This window comes from Thunnus maccoyii, chromosome 10, assembly GCF_910596095.1.
Source record: "Thunnus maccoyii chromosome 10, fThuMac1.1, whole genome shotgun sequence".
In the NCBI taxonomy this organism is placed as follows: Eukaryota; Metazoa; Chordata; class Actinopteri; order Scombriformes; family Scombridae; genus Thunnus; species Thunnus maccoyii.
This window is the reverse complement of record NC_056542.1, coordinates 30,469,636-30,489,416: the sequence shown is the minus strand read 5'-3', so window position 1 is coordinate 30,489,416 and position 19,781 is coordinate 30,469,636. Positions and strand designations below refer to the sequence as shown.

The window sequence follows — 19,781 nt, the reverse complement described above, 5'->3', positions numbered from 1 at the left end:
AGACTAGGTTACATGTAAGTAAGAGATATGTGAAATCAGACAATGACTTCTTTATTGATGGATCATCTATCCTAAGTAGGGGTGTGCGATATGACGATATTAGATCATGAACAATTAAAATGTCTCCATGATCTGCCTTTACAGAGAGATCGTTAGTGTTGTGCTACGGTGCATATTGTATCAGTTCAGCTCCATGACGGAGTGCAGTCTGCTAGCAGGAGGCTAATGGGTAACAGCACCAACATGGCGAGCACCTCGTACCACATCTCCAATCTGCTGGTGAAATCTACAGCAGCTTTAATGTAATGCTAGGAAGCTCACTTGCTGCACATCATGTTAAACTGACAGCTGGGCTGCAGGTAAACACAACCGTTTGGCAGTTAGCTTGCCTGCTAACTGATAGCACTAACTTTTCTCAGCTCTGATTTCAGCTCTGGTGTACTGTGTTAGTGCGTTGTTTTAATGGTGCACATCTTGCTACTTACCTGAAATGACACACTAATGCTTTTACATAACATCAACTGTTTGCTTTTCAGCTATGAAATTAGTTTTGTTGTACTGTTAGTTTGGTTTCCCACTGCAGGCCACAAGGCCAAATAGACTGTCACTACTTTTTAATGCAGCTTGCTCTTATTTATTTATGGAATTGTTTGTGTTTTAATGTAATTTTATGTGAGTCTTTCATGGGTATATGTTTTATGCTGTTTGTGAGCCACTAACCTAAGACAAATTTCTATCATTATGTGATAGACTATAAAGTTTTTTGAATCTTGAATCCTGAGTACTGTTCAGTAACTTGCAAAATAGTTTTAAAAGCCAACATGAAAAAGAATCGTGATAAGATTGTTCATTGTGATCTCCTGAAAAAAATCGTGATATGATATTTTTGCCATATCGCCCACCCTTAATCCTAAGCAATGACATTTTGTTTTATTTTATATTAAATATCTATAAATTTTCTTCTTCAGTGGCCTGGCCTCGTTCTATAATATACAAGGGTGCAAAAGCATGCATTGCACCCTCAGTTTAATATTTTGCATCCTCAGCTGAAATTTGAATAACAAATACCAAGTGCAGCATGGTAGGTCTTAAGTGCACAGACTGTGTGGTCATCACCATGCACACCAGCTATTTTGGTTCATGTATGTGTAGTAGCGCAATGTGCAAAAGGGCTGAGTGAAGGTGAATATAGATCAGCAGTTGTGGTGATTAATAACTACTCTCTCAGCCAGTGACATCACTGGTCTCATAGCTCTGAAACAGCTGAGCCAATCACAGTTAAATTTGATGTTTGACCTGTCAAATTTAACAGCTCAACAAATGGAAAGCTTTTCTTCAGGAAATGTCTGGATGGTTCAGAGCATCAGGATATGAACACACATCACCACAAATGTGCAGCCAAAGACAGATGGATTAGTTTTTTTCTATCAGTTGCTATAATAACAATAGAAATAAAAAGAAATTGATTTGGTGAAGCCATTTATATGATTATATCCGGCTGACGCTATTTCAGCAATAATTCTAATGTATCTGACATCTCCTTCATAAAAAAGCAGAATATCAAGTTAAAACCGACAAGTCTTATGTGTGTAGAGGTGCACGTGGTTATTCTGTAGCAGCCTGGTGATATCAGGTGATTTAATGAAAGTAAACACAGTGAACGGCTGTGCGTAACGGCACTGCACTCTGGCGTGGCACTTCTCAGAGGCTGCAGATTTATCAATGTATCAGTCCTGCTGCCTTCAGATGCTGCGGAGATTTAATGAACTTAAGGAGAAGCTTTTCATACAGTATAAAGCAGCTGTCCACAGCCGATACTGTAAGAATCACCCACATTCATTTACAGATCAATGCAAACTGATTTACTGACTTTGCTGCTTTAACCACTGATGATACTGATACTGATACTGTGTGGCGAATGTGGCTAATCAACATTGTCGGGAAATGACTCATAAAAATACGAAATATCTTAAAAATACCAAACTACACTGGAGGGGGGCTTTAAAGCAGAGTAGCGCTGTACAAGAGATGCACAGTTCAGATAGGGTGGACAGGAGGATTCTCTAGAATTTTGGATAGGAAAAGTAGTAACTAGTTGGATCAGCCTGTAGTTTTCAACTTGAGATGGGTTATGGTTTGGCCCTTTCAACATTGGGGTATCCTGGGCCTTCTTAAACATTGTGTGGAATATACCCAAAGTCAGAGAAGCATTTATCATGTACATATTTGCAGGCATGATTGATGATGATTCATATCACAGATGACGGAGACTAAACCTAAAGCTGTATTCCTCAGTCACCTAATGTGTCACTTTCCATTCAACCATTTCCAATCACTGTTGCAACATCTCAGTAAGCAGCTGAGCTAAATAGTGTGCCACCACATCCAAAAGTCATGTGGTAAAAGTAAATAAATTTTAAAGCTAGCTAGGTACAGCTTGGATGTTAAAGTTGCTCAGGTACAATGGTATACCTCTTTAAATAAACACAGACAGAAACTAAATGAAAATACTTCAGGGATGAAGGTTACTGTATATTGTCCATCACAGTCTCAACAAAAAGAGGCAGGGTAAGGAAGTCAAAGTGTTGAGGAGTAATCTAACATATTGTTGGTTTTGGTCCTTTTACTGGATTTGTTGACAGTAAGAAAACACTACAGTGGAAATTAAAGTAGTTATGTGCAACAGTTTATCAGAAATACAGTGAGTAAAGTGCAGTAGGGTGACAGATTCTTCATGGTTTTAGTCAGGAGAGCTGTTCAGCATGCATGACGTGTAGATTAACCCGAAACTACAAGAGTGTGTCAAAATGTAATGATGCTGTGAGTTATGATGATCTCTTAATTACACAGGAGTGTTTGATTCGATGAAAGTGGAACACTGTGCCCTTTGCCTCATGTTGTTCTGTAGAATGATAATGTCGCTAGATAAAATTTGCTCATTGACTCTCTGCACCAAGCTCTTAACATGCAGACACAGAGGGGTACTATAGGCTATCTAGGATAAAGTGGTGAGAGGAACTTGTGCCGAGATCTCACATTCCCACAAGAGACACTTGATCAGACGGACAAGTGACTTTCTTGGCTGCACTTCTCCAGCTACAAGTCACCTTGCTGTGCACTGCCATCTGAGCAGATCAATCACAGCAAAATGAACAGACACAGCACAAGATCTTCTCATACCTAAACCCTGACTTCATTAGACACAGAAACAGAGGATACAGCTGAGAGCTTTCCATTTGACGTCATCTCAGTGTATACATGTGAAAAGATGTCCATAGTACTTTCTGAAAACATAACACATTGTACACATACCTACATGTAAAAATAAAAGTCCACAAAATTCCAACATAAAGTGTACAGAAGCACACATCAGACCTCTCTTTTATACTTGGTGTTCTTGGCTACCAGGTGAAGTGATGGTAGTGTGAATTTTGTAGAACTGTGTGGCGTCTTTGTGTCACGGCCAAGGATCTAAGGTTGCAGAAACTGGGTGTTAGAGGTTTTGAAAAAATGTATTCAGGTTTTTGTTGCACTAAAAATAATTAAATCAGTGATGCTACAGTACAGGAGGAGGTGTGGCTGTAGGCTATTTTACTTTACTTCATTTCCCCTTTCATGACAACTGTACAGGGGGTGAATTTTTTTATAACTCACTCATTTAAATTTTATTAAGCCGTAAAGTTGTGCATAATGAAGGACATGGCTGCTTTGACTGACAGGTCCACCAGCCGCCAGGTGGCTTTTTTCAGCCCTTAGGCCCGCCACTTTGCCCATTTTGGATTGGCCAGGACTTAGGCAGAGTCACACACTGCCAAGATGGTGAAGGCCGGAACGGCTCACTTTGAGCTTCAAAAGCGCTCTTCAGAAACCAGTGGGTGACATCATGGTGACTATGTCCATATTTTTATACAGTCTATGATTCAGATCTGTTTGTTGACCGGATCAGTTAGAAATAAAGCAGGGAGGAATAATACAAGCAGAAACAGCCACAGTGATGATGTTTGATGAAGAGCTGCACACAACCAGCACACCTCCAACAGGTAAACTACTTATTTTACTTTACCCTGCTTAATTAGTGTATAATCACTTGAAAAAGAGAATCGTTGTGTTTTCGTTACCTTAGAAAGAGCCCATTATATCCACAGAGGGAGCGTGTCCTCTTCCACAGAGCCTGCCATGCTGCACTGTCATGTTTCTGCAGTAGCCCAGAACAGACAAACCAAATACTGGCTCGAGAGAGGGCCTTTCGTGGTTTTTGCGAGTTTTGCAGCCAACGTAGGTTCTTCTACATGCTTGAGAGGGGAAGGGGAAGGGGGAGAAGGGGTATTCAGTTGGTTGCAATCTGCAACCTCACCGCTAGATGCCACTACATCTTACACACTGGTCCTTTAATAGCCTCAGTCTCCTCTATACACTCTCTGTGATGGTGCTGGCTTTGTGGTCTGGGGTTGTGACAGCTTATGAGCACAGCTTGGGTTTCAGGAGGAAATTATTGCACCATCTACATACAGGGTCTCTTCCATTTAAAAAAAAAACAAACAAACAAAAAAAAACTTTTTCTCTTCATCTCACTTTGTCTCTCTCTTGGTGTATGATACACTGTCTGACACAAGATGAACAAAAAGAAAAATCTTGGAAAAAACAGATACATAAAAGTAGAAGAAAATATGATTACATATAGATATAGAAACTGTACATGCATGGATCACAAAACAAAAGGGATACAAGATAACTGTTTAGTCACATGGTGTTTATCTTATAGTTACAACAATCAGTAGCTTATATCACAGCTTGCAGAGAGGATTCATCTAATGTCACTGATATACTGATGTACTGAAAACACCCAGACATGTTCTTGCATTGTAAGGTTTTGGGAATTCTTCTAAGTGTTTGCACAGGGTCTGGATTGCTGTTGTGAGACTGACTTGTAAGGTCCACTGACACATTGTATATAATAGTGGTGCTGGACAATTTAATTTAGGTTGATTTGGGTGTGAATTGTTGTGAGGTCACTATGGCCGAGGGGTCCAGGGATGTTACAGGTCAGAGTCTTCTGGCATCGTTAGAGCTGAGAGTGAAAGCCAGGTGTGGTGCAGCAGTGTTAAAGGACCAATGCACCATTTTTATACGTAAACCTGAGTCCAGTAATTTATGTTATTGATGCAGAGTCAGCAGTCTGCATCACAGGATCAAGCACAGCAGGTCCACACCGGATCAAACACACATCATGACTACAGCACAGACTTCAACATGTTACATTTTAGCAGTTTAATACACACACACTTTTCACTTTCACAGAAAAGAACACAGTGTCCCTCACTCATACAACTTCATAACTACAGCACAGATTGTGACAAGTAATTACACTCATATATGACACGTGTGCACACAGATTCATGGACAGCCACAGACTGTGATAAGTAAGTAATCGGAGAGGAGTTGTAGCACACACACACACAAACACACACACAGGCCTGACAGAGAATGACTTTAATTGTCCAGCCTGTAGCCTTAATAATCCTCATGCACAGTACTGTAATCATAGCGAGTAGCCCCAACACCCCAGAGGGTTAAATAAACCAAGACCCACAGTAGTGTTACGTGTTTCTATGTGTGTGTGAAGAAGTGCATATGTGCATGTTTGAGTGTATGCATGCTTTGTGGGTGTGTGTATTTGCGTGTACTCTGATGTGGAGGAGGAACATGCTCATTTTTAATCCTTTTGTTTGTGTGTGTGTGTGTGTGTGTGAGAGAGAGAGAGAGAGAGAGAGATCAAATAAGGCTGTGTAAAGCCCTGCTTCCTCTCCTCTCTGATCAATACTGACATATCAGGACAATTAGTAGAACATGTTGAGCAGGGAGTGGCTCTGGCTCTGAGGACAGCCGTGTGTTGTGTAAGGCTTCATCCACATCGAGCTGTGCGGTTATTGAAAAATACCACACAAAGTGAAGGATGCAGGTTTTCCTGAGTGTTTTTTCTCATATATGGTTTGGAGTGAATTATTCTGCCTGCGTACCACCGACCCCTGGTAGTAGATAAAAGTATCAGTCATATATTATCGTATTTTCAGACAATCCACCTTCACACTCAGGTATGAAGATTCATTTGCTGCCGCTATGTCAAAAATGTTTGTTTATCTGAAAATAATGCATGCCTACGGCCAATCAGAACCAGTTATTCTGTGTGGTCATTATATAATACACTGGAACAAAAGACCCTGCAGTCCATGAGCTCCATCTTCTTGGTCGCCCATTGCTGTGATGGCTCTGCTCGGCACTTGTTACACACTGTGATATGTTCTTCTACTTGGATTCTTCTGGTGATTTGGTCATTCTCTGTAGGTGGCGCTCTTGTCACATTTGTCTCAGTTTATTTCTCCTTTGGCTTCACATCGCACAATCAACAAAACCAAAATGATCTGAGTATATATATTATCTGCATGATACACAAATGACAAATGTCTTTTTAAAATTTTTATTATTATTTTCTTATTTTTTAAATTATTATTTCATTTTTATTATCATAACTAAAAACATGGAGGTATAAAACAACTGTATTTGGAGGTAAAACTGAAATGTAATGACTGAAGAAAAGAGTCAAAATAAACTAAAAATATGAAGCAGCTTGATTAATTTCTCCAACGTCCAGTATAGTTAATTATAAGTAGCCCTGTGTATTTATTGTCAGATATTAGATCTGGTATTGTACTTTTTACTGCAATAGACTTCTTTCATTTTTGCAAACTAGCCTGCCAAACACTAAAACCAAAGTAAATCCAGGCTGTAGACGCCCCCGTTCCTTATTGAAAGAATTTAATAGCTTCTTAATGTTCCTGAGGGACTCAGTTTGTGTTTAACCCCTCTGCTGCCCCTGAAGCTAAACATCTGCCTCAGCACAAAACCCCAGTGGCTCAGTCTATGGGACAGAAAGTTTAATAACATCCAACACTTCTGAACTGCAGATGTAATGTGCTTGCTTTGCTACTTGCCAGAAGCAGGGAGGAGGAATTAATTGAATAAAAAGTGATTCTGCCAAGATAAGCATCTAGGGAAGAGGGGTGTCTTCAAAGTCGTGGACTGTAATTTATTAAAGAGCAACTAGGAACTGTTGGAGAGGCTTCATTAACTAACTGGAACAATCTACCAAAAGTTGTCCGTGCAGCACATCTCCATAAGTTTTCACACAGACCTGCTCTGTCCTCTCCTGTCTAACCTTGTGGGAAAATCCCAGACGTCTTGTGTTTGGACAGCTGTGGAAAGATCAGATCTGTGTATCAGGATCAGGTTTTTGCTTACAGTGTAACTACAGCCCGCATCGACGGTGACGAGCTCCGTGTCCCGCTCCAGAGACTCTTGATCCTCGCTGAGATATGTGCTGTCAGCAGAGCGCTACAAACAATACCTGCCTGCCGTCCCTGCATGTCTCCGTATGATCCAGAGAGCCTGACATACACTGTCCAGACCCCCGGCAGCCTGCTCACATCTAATGCTATTTTAAAAGCTCTGCTTCCCTTGTTGCTCAGGACTTAATGTCATTTTTGGAGACAAGAGAGAAAAAAACTCTGCCTCTGGGGATTAAATGAAACAGGTAACACCAGCCAGTGAAGCGGTGTTTACATTTTTGGAGTTGGAGATGTTTCCATAGACGATGGGTTTCATACAAGAACATCTTCATTGTCTTTTCCTAAACTTCCTTTACTTTTGTTTAGTGTCCCAAGTCGGATTCAACAGTCTCTTAACTGCACAAACTCATAAATCACTTGTTTCAGTCGGATGAATGTCAGCTGTTCATGAGGAAGTGTGCATCCGTTAAATCCGTGATCATTAGCATAATCAAGGCCCCAAAAATGTCCATATAAGGCTACGTGTCCCAATCTGTTGGTGGGTGAGTTGCACTCACAAAAGTGTTCCAGAAGAACTAAAAAAGTGTTTCTAAAGCAAAGCAAAGCAAAAAGAATATTACAAACCATTCACACAACAGCTCTGGACCACTAGAAAATTTCATTCATTCATTCAGAGAACATTCTAGGTACAAGAATACTTAGAACGCTTCCTGTCTGCATCTCACTGCCTTCCATACAAATGACACTGAGTTTCTGGAAAAAGCTCCTGATGCAGTGAATCATATAAATAGGAAAGATGACGCTTACTTTTCAGACAGTGTCCTTGAAAGGGTTCTTGGTGTTGTACTGGTGGTTCAGACAAAAAGTGCCAGAAGGCAACAGTTCAACCAGATTACTAAAACTACTGAAAGTGAGTACACCTGAAATATCAGTAATAATCCTTCAAACTTTGTGAGCACAACTACGGTAAGTATAACAGGTCAAAGTTGATAATATAAATTGGGTTAATCATTTTACTGTTCAACTTTTTTCTTTCCAAAATAAGTTTGAATAAGCGGGGGGGTTTGAGAGCAACACAAGCAGTTGGTGTTGTCCTGTAAAGTAGCACCTGAGTAGCTACTTTCACATGATCACATTGTTGAAGCCTTTAATGAGACTCATGCCGCCAGAAGGCAGGTGGGAAAGTGGGTTTCTGCTTCTTATTCCAATAAAATGCAGAGCTAACAAAGCAGCACAGATGCCAACTCCTCTCACCTCCCTTTAAATTACACACACACACACACACACATGCACGTTTCCATGGTGAAAAAACCCCCAACATGAGTGTGTTTCTGTGTGTTTCAGAAAATGCTTGAAGCCACGGAGTTCAGTAAGAGCGTCCAGTGAGGAGGAGAGGAGAGCGTACAGGTACTGATGGACCCCAGCAGCCGCTTCACACAGCTTAAGACACGTTACTTTTGTCACGTTTATGTGGCTGATCTTTATGCTCATGTGTGCCGTTACATCTGCAATATCTTTACTCCATTAAGTGGGTGAGTTTACCGTAAAAACAGGGACAAACAGTTTGTTGTTCCAGTCTGGGAGCAGCAGATGATTGTTTTAAGTGCGTAGCTGTGTACCAAATGTATTATGTTGGTCTCTAAATGAAATGTACTGTAATGAGGTTTTGTTTTGGGGTGGTGTACACAGGGGATAAAGGTGGGATATTTGGTCAAAGCCAGGTGTTAAAATCACAGAGGAATGCTGTATACACGTTATACTGTAGCAAATGTTGATTCATATATAAAGCTGTTCATGAAAGTAGTTTTCTGATATATATTATATTTGTTTTGTTCTTCAGCCACTGAAGTCACTTTGGGTTGGGTTTAATCTGTACTGTGGTTTGGGATTATGCAAAAGTTTAATTTTGTCCACCTACAATTGTAATTACTGTCGAGGTTTAAACATACAGTAAACACACTTCACCAAAGCCTCCATCTAATAACCTGCTGGCTTTAATGACACAATAACATCTGACATCTATCTCAGTACTGACGACATCTTATCATCTGCTTAAGTTCTGCACTCCAAGTATGGAAGTAAAGAAAGGACCTAAAGATTTTAATCTAATACCTTTTATTATCTCTACTGAATACTAAATATTGAAATTTAAATACCACTGAATGTATAGCACTGAAATTCTTACTTTGAAAATCATCTAAATTTATGTGGATTCCCATTTTTGAAAATTTTAGTGGATAATTTCAAGTTGTGAGACTTCACTTATTCTTGTTTTTTTAGGGTTGATAAATTCAGACAAGAAGTTTCAAGGTTCTCAGATCCAATTGGTCATTTCTGTGTCTAAGAAATAAACATCCTGGATACCAAGGAAAAGTAATCAGACCTCTGTTCTATCAGTCATAAGATCCAAGACAGAGAAGTTCAGACACTTGTATTTTCTATGAATTTGTGAAACAGGAAAAAAAAAAAGGTTTTGTTATTGCAAAACTTGAAATGACCTTCAAGAAATGATGGTTTGCAGATGAAGTGGTTCTTAAATGTCAAAACTATTCAGTAGTGCTTACATTTCACAATTATGTAATCAGTTGCTGACAAGATTCAAACTATGGCACTTTTTTTTTTTCATATCCAACAGGTCATGATAAATGTATGTCTTATCTTAGCATGTAACGTGACCAGGGTAGTGGTAACTATTATCATTTCAGTTTGTTACTTTCAGTGTAGATGAATAATGAAGTTTTGAACCATCCACTCTGTTAACACCCCTGGTGCCTTGAAATGCAAAGCCTATCTGAATATTTGTTTTTATATGCTCTACACACACAGTCCTCTGGTGTTTACACAACCATGTATTGAAACTGATGTGAAGAATAAAGTAGAATGAAACATAAGAGGGTCTCTGTGACTTAATAAAGTTAAAAACAAGGAAATGAAATGTGTGTCTAGTTGTACCTGCTGTATGTTTGAACTGTTATTAGATTTTACTGCTGGAGGCTAAAACATGTTCAACACTGAGCTTCCTATCTAAGTCCATCCACTGACTGGTTGAAGCTGCACAGTGTTTGTGTGAGGAAATTAAGAGCAAGTTCTTAGAAAGATTGAGACTCAGTGCGTGCCATCTGGTTTGGGAGCTTTTGGGTTACTAGAGTGGCAAGGCTGAGAGTTGAGTGTGCCAAGCGTAGACAGTAAACCTCCTCAGTGTCATGTAGCATGTTAATCACCACTGACTGCATTTCAACACCCTCAATGACCTGGATCACAGCCTCACGCCTGTAGAACTCTCTCTGTATCTTACTCGCACTGGCCTGAGTTTAATTTAGCAGTTCCTCTCAGCTCGGAGGAGCATTTTAGCATCTTTTAGCTCACTGTTTTGGTTGTCCGGCCCACAACTTCACTGGTTTGGTTTGCAGCTGTTGGTCATAGTGGAGCATTTAGAAGCTAAATAGCCAGACTATTTTGGTGAAGATCAAAACAGAGCTAAAAGGAGAGCGAATAGTGGACTTATATTTATCAGGCTGAAAGACACAGAACTCCAAATAAAATCTAATGTTGCTCAGAATCTGCTGGATGTGTAAACAAGCAACCGTTTCACATGTTATCACCTTAAAGTGCTGTTAATGCCAACTTAAGCCAGTGTTGTGTTTGCAGCTTGTTCTGTCTGAAACTGCCGTACAGTGTTTTGGGTTCTGATAAGCTTTTAAATGCATTCATTTGTAACTCCAACTCGACTTCCTGGATCATATTTCATTGTCTCACTGGTGCCTCAAACAACATGGTGGGAATGCCAAGTCCGTTCTGCTAGATGCCATTAAATTCTACACACTGCACCTTTAAAGGACAGGTTCACATTTTTTCATGTTGATCTTAATATAATACTCACGTCCATATGTACATTGAAATAATTTTTGGTCGCTGTAATTGTTCCTCCTGTCTGTACTGACCGCAAAGAAATCTCTTCTGAAAAGTATTTTCATTGTAAGTGATGGGGACAAATCCACAGTCCTTGTTATGTATATACTTTACTACTACTTCACTGTACAATACATTGTATACAATTAGCTAGTTTAGTCCAATGTTTTCCTACCTAGGGGTCGCGCCCCTCCAAAGGGTCACCAGATAAAACTGAGGGGTCGTGAGATGATTAATGGGAGAGGAAAGAAGAAAAAACGAAGTTCTGACACACAAATCTGTTTACAGTTTTTATACTTTTTCTCTAATCTTTGATTTTTGGTGAAATATTGGATCATTTGAATATTTATTGAAATGAAAGCATGTGAGAAGTTTAGAGGGAAAAATCACTATTTGGTGGAGCTGTTAACAACTCATAGACATGTGAAATGTGACCCCGACTACACACTGCTTTTTGTAAGACGTCAAAAGCCAAAAAGGTTGGAAACCACTGGTTTCATCTTTAACAATGTGTTGTATTTTAAAAGCTTGTTGTGTTATCCATTGTGTCAAGTCTTTAGCATCAAATGGAAATACTCTGTACTGTAGTTAAGTACAGTGCTTGAATAAATGCATTTGGTTACTTTCCACCACTGTATATTTGTATAGTTTGAGCCAAATCTAAGAAGAAAGACCCAGACGACCACACATATGAGACAGTATTCCACATTTTATTTTTGGATATTACCATAGCTATATGTAACGTCTGACAACAGGTATCAACTACAGAATAATACACTGAATATTTCTGTCAGTTCCAACTTTTTTTTTCTTCTTCTTCTTCTTCTTCTTCTGTTGCTTTTTGGTCCAGTAACATTTTCTGTGGCTGACTTCTCGTTCCTCTCAGTGTCGCCGAATGTCAAACATTGAAACACATGCACGTCATTCACCTGGATACAGCTGAGTAAGACAACAGTCAAGAGACCTGACAGTATGAATAGAATCGTGTCGTTTTTCTCACACGGCTTTATTTTTATCTGAGACACCCATACAGTATTACTAATTATCATAAGGCTAGATTACTGTACAGCTATGCACCAAGAGGTTCACTCTGCTGTTCTAGATGAAGAGAAAGAGCACCATATTTACAACTCTATTTACATTTGGTTTTTAAAAAGAAAACCCAGACAACAACCAAAAAGAGAAAAAAAAAAAAGAACAAATGAAAATGTTTCTGTACAGATAGCTGCAACACACGGTATAGCTTATTGCCAATGCCCTTTAAAGAATTTCCCCGTTTCGCCCTTTCCTCTCTTTCATTTGTTCATCTCTTGATCAGCTCCTTTCAAGCTGCGAGTCATGAGCCTCTTCTCTTGATTGACCTGGTGTTGTTCCAACCAATGAGACTTCACACAAGCGTCCATCAGCATTTTAAAACAGCAGTTTGCTCAAAAAAAAAAAAAAGAAAAAAAAAAAAAGTAAATGTACAAGTTTTTAAAAATAAACTTTGCTTTTCAACATACTGTACATAAATACTCGACACACACAAGTGGACACGCTGCGCCTGCATGTAGGCTTTGGTACATGTGGGTGCAGGTGGGACTAAAGAAACCAGCAGAGGTCAAATCAAAACAAACTTCTTGGATCTTTGTACTTGTTGGTGTCTGTGTTTCCACAGAGCCTGACGCAACAAATGTTCTATATCAGCAACTACAGCAACACAATGTCATGTGAATAAAAAAATAAGAAGAATACCTCTTTTTTTTTTTTTTTTTAAATATATGGTCAGCAGTAACATTTCCAAACTTGCTACAGTATCAATATTATCACCATGGAGGAGTGCTCTGCGGACACTTTGATAAACCACCAGGTTTTTCTTGCTGTTCCATTTAAAAAGCTAAAAGTGTGTCGCCTCTATAAGGAGACACTTGTCCAAATTTAAAGGGGTTGTGACCGACAGTTTGTTACAAATAATGTGAATGCATGGAGCTGAATTCATCCTGGTAAACATTATTTTTTTTTAAAAAACACTAAAAACAACATAAAACAGATTGTCTGAGTGCAATATGGGGTCAGAAAACCTTTCTTCTTCCCTTCCTCGACTGAAGTGGTCAAAGACATCTGTATGAAGGTAACTCACTTATAGAATCCAGCTGCTAGCTGACGTTCAGAGGGGAGAGAAGGTAAGAGGTGAAGGAAGGAGGGAAGGATGCTGTTTACTGGAGTGTTGGACTGTGGTGTGTTTTAACATGGAAGCTGCTAGTTCCACACACTTCCTCTCCTCCTCTCAGCTGCCTGCTGCGGACCAGCACTCAAAACTATTCAAGTACTTTCCCTTTCAGCTACTGTGCACTACGATCACCCACAGCGAAGCACGGCAGTGTTAGGGTCACTGTTAGGGAAAGAAATGTAGAGAAAAAAGTTGTAATATTATGAGAATAAAGTTATACAGGAAGTCTTAATTCAAGAGTTAACTTGAGAAAACTGTCATATCACAAGAATAAATTCATTTTAGGAGAAAAATAATGAGAGTCAACTATTTTTACAAAGAAAAGTTCATATTTTGAGAATAAGTTATAATTGAAAAGAATAGATTTTACAAGATCGCATATTACAAGTATAAAGTAAATTTAATGAGAAAAAGTGTGAAAATAAAACATACTTTTACAGAAACTTTATCTCAAAATAGTTACACTTTTATCTTATATAAAATTATAACTTTATTCTCAAAATATTATGATTTTCTCACAAAAGTACGACTTTATTCTTAAAATATTACAATTTTTTGTAAAATTACAAGTTTTATCTCACATTGACACATTTTCATGTAAAACTATGATGATCTTTTTCTGACTTTTTCTCATAAATTTCCTATTTAATTTGGAATCATTACAACGTTTGTAAAAGTACAATTTTATTTTATGGAAATATGACAAATTATTTGTAAAATAAGAACTTTATCACCAAGACTTTTTTCTCATAAAAATTACAGTTTTATTCTCATAATATTCACTTTTTCCTCCTTATTCTCATATACGTGTCATACATTATGACATTTTTCTCAAAATATTTCAGCTTTATTTTTTTTTTCCCTCGGTGGGGACGATAATACTCCACCATCAAGTCATATTCAAATGTGGACGGCCACATTTTAATCTGAAGGGCAGTTGGGGGACAAAAAAACAAGGAGAAAATTAAAAACTGAAAAACACACTAATAATAAAAACCAAACCAACCACTAGATGCACCTCAGACATGAACACATACAGTAAGCAGAGCACAGGAACAAATCCGACACAGTGACAGTGAGGAGAGGTGGAGAAATGCTGACGGAGGAGCCAGCAGCAGGAGGCAGGTGTGTTGATGAGGTGCTGTGAGGTCAGCTATCTGCTGCAGCAAAACAAGACAAGGAAACTCGAGTGAATGATCTGAAGGGGGAAAGATGGAGAAACTGGACAGGTGGACATGGAGGTTAACGGGGGAGGGGGGGGGGTGTCTGGCTGTGTGTGGTGGGGGTGGGCTGATGGTCCACAGAGGGTGGGAGCTTCAGATGACCTGGCAGCAGCTGGCTGGAGCTGAGGTACAGAGCAGGCCATCCCTGGAGCCTCCTCCCCGCTGGATGTTGACAGAGATGGTCTTCTCACACAGAGGTAGTTGAAGCACGCCGTTTTTCAGAGCGCTCAGGTTGCCGTGTGTGTCCCTGCCACCTGGCCCCGCCTGCAGGCCGGGGGAGCCGTGCAGCGCCGCTTTGCGGTGATGCTGCGCGGTGTGCGAGCGAGGCAGGGCGGCGGTGGTGGTGGGGAGGGTGATGGTGTCCAGGCTCCCAGTGGAGCCGATGCACATCTTCCAGGTGGATTTCTCCTGGATTTTCACGCTCCCTCCTGAGAGGCTGCAAGGGTCTATGATGAACTTACCTCCGCCTCCGCCTCCTCCTCCTCGACCCGCCCGTCCCCCGCGGTGGTGCTGCAGCTGGGAGCTGAGGCACAGGCTCATCAGCTTCAGGCTCTCCACCAGCTCGGTGCCGCGGTTCGCTGTGCGGGACGAGCGGGACAGAGCGGTGAGGGAGGGGTTAGTAGTGCTACTGTTGTTACAACAACTGGAGGGGCTGTCTTGTCCTTTATTACCTCCTCCTCCTCCACCTCCACCGCCGCCTCCCCCTCCTCCTCCATTCCCACCCCCTCCAGGAGGACTCCCCCTGTCGGGACCGGAAGTGCCCCCTCCCTCTCCGGGGGGTTTTCCCTGCGCTGAGCTGCTGCCTCCCCCGTTGCCCCCTGAGCTCCCGGGCGGCCCCTCGCTGCTGTCCCTTCTGTTCCAGCCGTAGTTGAAGCCTGAGTCTTTATCCAGGCGTCTCCGGTGGCTCTCGGAGTCGTCGTCGCTCGTCTCGGAGCTGGAGCACGATGAGCCTCTTCCCTGGCTCTTGCGCCGGTGGTAGCGCTTCTGCGTGGACCCCGGAGACGACGAGGACCCGGAGCTCAGGCTGGCGGCGTTCCCCGCCATGTTCATCTTGAGGCGGCTGAGTTTGGGCGGCAGACCCTCGTCCATGTCGAAGTCGTCGTCCGACTCCCCCTCCTCCTCGAAGATCTGGTTGAGCACCGGGGCGCTCTTCCTGGAGGTCAGCCGGTTGGTGATGGAGGGGGGCTTGCGCCGCAGGATCACCTGGGTCGGGAGGGGAGCCGGGTCCTGCTCTTCCTCCTCTTCTTCATCCTCCTCCACCCTGAGAAACAACGAGACATGATTGATTATCTGTATCATGACATGATCGTGGAGTTTACTGACAACGCACATCAGAGAACTCACACCGGCCAATAAGAATTCAAACATGTCAACATTACAATACTAGTTTTCTGTTATTTCTGTCCTTTTCTGTTTTAATCTCACTTATTTAGTGTAGATTGTAGCCAAATACTATTTCTGTCTGATGAAAAACATGCAGCTCAAGGTTCCTCACAGATCATATTGGAGTAAGAAGTAATAATAAAACAGCATTAAATAACACTGACACTCATAAAAGTGAGTATGTGTGATGCATTTAATGCAGCAGTGTTGTAGAAGAGTGAATGCTGCATGTTTGCTAGTTGGCTTGCTACTGTTTGCATTTAGCCACACACACACACACACACACACACACACATACAGAAAGAGAGAAACCCATACACTGAGTCAAACAGAGAGGAGATCTCTAAGTACATCTGGGTTAAGTTGGACTAGAAAGAGAGGATTATTTGTAAGTATTTTGGTGGAGGTGAGCAGTGTAAAGCTGCAGCAGACAGGAGCAGATGAATCCAGGAGGTCAGCATCCATTTGTTGTCACCTTGTCATGCATGGTAGAAGACTGTGCCAAGGCATGTTCCTGTCAACCCAAAGCATAAAGCAGTGGTCTTTTTTGAGGCGTGTAGGAAGAAGAGACGTACACTCAGAGAGGTGAGAACGGAAGAGCAGGACTTCCTGAAGACTTTCCAGAAGTTCCATCTCACTACTGTGTGTCCTCTTCATCAAAGACGTACCTGGAGCCAGTGTTCATCAGTCACCTCCACATAGTATAAGCGCTCCAGTGCAGAATGTGGCGTCCAGTCTCTGTCAAGCAAGTGTTAGCAAACACTTAAATCTGTCTCTTCATCACAGCTGCTGATGGGAGGAGCACGGCGTTAAAAAAGACACTGCAGGAGCTGGTGAGAAGGACCTTGGTGGCATACATGGATCTACGGGGGCTCCTGATCTGCCCCATGCTGCAAGCCTCCACTCTCTATTATAAGACCAAGCTCAACGTCCATAACTTCACCATCTTTGACATGATATCACATGATGTGTCAAATTACTTGTGGCATGAGGGTGAAGCTGGTCTCTCTGCCAATGACTTCACGCGTCGTGCACATTCTCGAAGCGAACCCGTCATACGAAGAGTACATCCTGTGGAGTGATGGATGCGGCTACCAGAACTGAAACCTGTTATTAAGCAAAGCCTCCCTCCTCAGGTTTGCTACTGAAAAGCAGAAGCCAGTGACATTGAAGTATCTTTAAAGAGGCCACACACACACAAATAGAGTGTGACTATGTGCATAGTGTCACTGAGAGAAGATTGAGGGACGGAGACATCTGCGTTCACTGTGCTGCAGTGATCACACCGTGTGAGGTACGTGGACCACGGTTCCCTTCACAGACTTCAGTCAGGTGAACATCTGCATCCGACCAGGAAGAAACGCTGGAGATCCAATAGTGCGTCACCTATCAGGTATTTTATCCATACACATACATTCTTGTACTAATATTTTCCTCTATGTTATTAGACATATTGTGTAATCAGTTAAAACTTGACTGTTGTTCTCTATCACCGTCCCTCTTTTCCCTTCCAATTTCTTCTATCCGTCCATCCATCTATCCACTAAGTACAACGTGAATGGCACTATGGAGTACAAGATTCTTCACTCAGAAGACTGAAACCCTAACAGTCTCCATCTCTCAGGAAGTAGAGCAGAGTCACCACAGTGTCCCCACTGTACACATCCAGCCAGACCATTAAACAGCTCAAACAGCTGTGAGAACTGAAGGTGTTGCCCAAGGACTTCCATGACTTCTATGATGGACTCAACCATGAATCATGTTCATCACCAGCTGGAATCACACTGTCATGCACACACACAAATGCACACAGGCACTAAATGTGTCTAATTGCAGTGTTTTAGGTTGATTTTGTAAGTTAGTTTCTGAGAAAAAGAGTTTTTTCATCCTCCTGAAAAAACAGATTTTTGGTGATACATGGTTTTCATCAGATAAACGATTTGTTATACTGTGGAGTTATTTATAGGTGGATATGTGCTGTGCTATTCTGATTTTATATGTTTATATGTATTTTTTGGCAAAGTCTTTCATTTACATTTTTCTTCTGTTGATTAATGAGCACTGTGTCTGCTAAATAAACTAATAAAGTTTTAGTTTTTAACATTTTATAATCCCTGCTGTGGATTCGAGCCTTGTATCATTAACTTCCAAACAAAAACTAGACAAGCTGTACTGGTCTGAAACACAGACCTCTGGAAAATGATTTGAAATAGTTCAGACCTGAATAAGCAGGTTCTCTGCTTGGCTGCAGCTGAAGTGGAGGGGGCGGGGGTCCTGTGGGGCCCGGAGCCAGACCCAGGAGCAGGGCCGGAGGCGGCAGCAGCACAGCTTTCCTGGAACAAGATTTTTTTTTTAAAAAAGACAAATACGTTACAATAAATTAAAACAGATTGTTAAGCATCCACTGTGTTCAAAAGCAGGAACAGTGTGACGGCTTTAGTCATGTATGAAGGTACTGCAGGTGTCCCGAGAAACGAAAAAGAAAAAAAATGTAACTAACAGTCAAATATATTCAAATATTGTCCTCGAGTGGAGGAAAAACTAAATTCAAATATGTTAAGCTCTAATGTAATATTAGTTCCTGAAGCGCCGGGCTTCTACAGGAACACTAAGCCAGCGTTTGACGGGCGTACCTGTGCTCCTGCAGAGTCGGTCACTGTGGTTTCCTCTCGTCGGCTCAGCTCCAGCAGGCCTTTGGAGCGATGTCCGTTGAGCAGGTTCTCTGCGCTGCGGGCTGGAGACTGAGGGCCTCCGGCGTGGGAGATGGAGGACGCCGCCAAGCTGTCCTCTATATCCTGGTGCATGTCCACTCTGGTGGGCCAGGACTGCCTGCAGAGAGAAGACACAGGGGACTCAACTTGGAATTGAATTTTTTTTAAATTTATTTTTCTATCATTAAAAAAAGCCTTTATTTGCTTCTGGCAGGAGGCTTCACTTCTCTCTGAGTTAAATATAGTAGATTATTTACAGACAAATATAGACAACATGCAAGTGAGCCAAGAACAAAGAGCAGGGACTTCAAAGATGCTGTGTAGACGTTGTTCACCACTGAAATATGGAAATATTCTATATATTGTTCCTCTGACCCAGAGGAGATGAATACATCACTACACTCCAATAAGTGTAATGGAAATCAGGACTTTTCTTACCTCATTAAGTCAACAGATGATGATGATGTAAGGTGATAGTGGTGATTATAATGGTGATGTTAGGTTAAGGTCATTTATGTCCACGCTGTGCTTTCTTCAATATTTGTCACCGTCTAATAGAGCTGCTGCACAAAGGCCACGCTGTGTTTCTGTACTAAACCGCAGCAGTGGATAACGTACCAATTAAATGCAGTCTGACTAGACCTGAAGAAAGGATGAAGAGAGTTTGTAAAGCTGATTAGTCAGGTTCACAAAAGGTGAGAGAGCTGTGAATGTCAGCCAGTGTAAAAGCTGCGGATCATTACGCTTGAGCTAATACTGGTGATGCTGTCATCCGGTCTGTGTGAACAATAACTGAAGCTCGCAGCTGACAGACAGGAGCTGAACAACACTGACAGAATATTTCACAAAGTGTGTCAGCTCATGGAACACTCATCACCAGTGTCATTACTCACAACACAACACAGTGTAGAGTATAACCCATTCACTTTCTGTGTTTACAGTAGAGAGAAAGCCTTGTATGACCGCTGCTCCTCACATCAACTGTTACATGTAACCAGCTTCA

At 41.4% G+C, this 19,781-nt stretch overlaps 2 protein-coding genes across 3 annotated transcripts in view; one reads left to right on the top strand and one right to left on the bottom strand.

Annotated features, from left to right (window-relative positions):
• The window catches only part of ano10a (anoctamin 10a), a 39,215-nt gene extending 28,981 nt beyond the window's left edge, over positions 1-10,234 (top strand). For both annotated transcript variants that reach the window (XM_042423397.1, XM_042423396.1), the window contains one exon: positions 8,688-10,234. In XM_042423397.1, the coding sequence (XP_042279331.1) occupies positions 8,688-8,729 (42 nt within the window). In that variant the 3' untranslated portion in view covers positions 8,730-10,234. The remainder of the gene's footprint in view (positions 1-8,687) is intronic.
• Positions 10,235-12,437: 2,203 nt separating this feature from the next.
• The window catches only part of snrka (SNF related kinase a), a 55,708-nt gene continuing 48,364 nt past the window's right edge, over positions 12,438-19,781 (bottom strand). The window contains exons 6-8 of the mRNA XM_042423760.1: positions 18,701-18,896; positions 18,288-18,400; positions 12,438-15,945 (exon numbers count right to left, since the gene is read on the bottom strand). Of these exons, the coding sequence (XP_042279694.1) occupies positions 14,778-15,945; positions 18,288-18,400; positions 18,701-18,896 (1,477 nt within the window). The 3' untranslated portion in view covers positions 12,438-14,777. The remainder of the gene's footprint in view (positions 15,946-18,287; positions 18,401-18,700; positions 18,897-19,781) is intronic.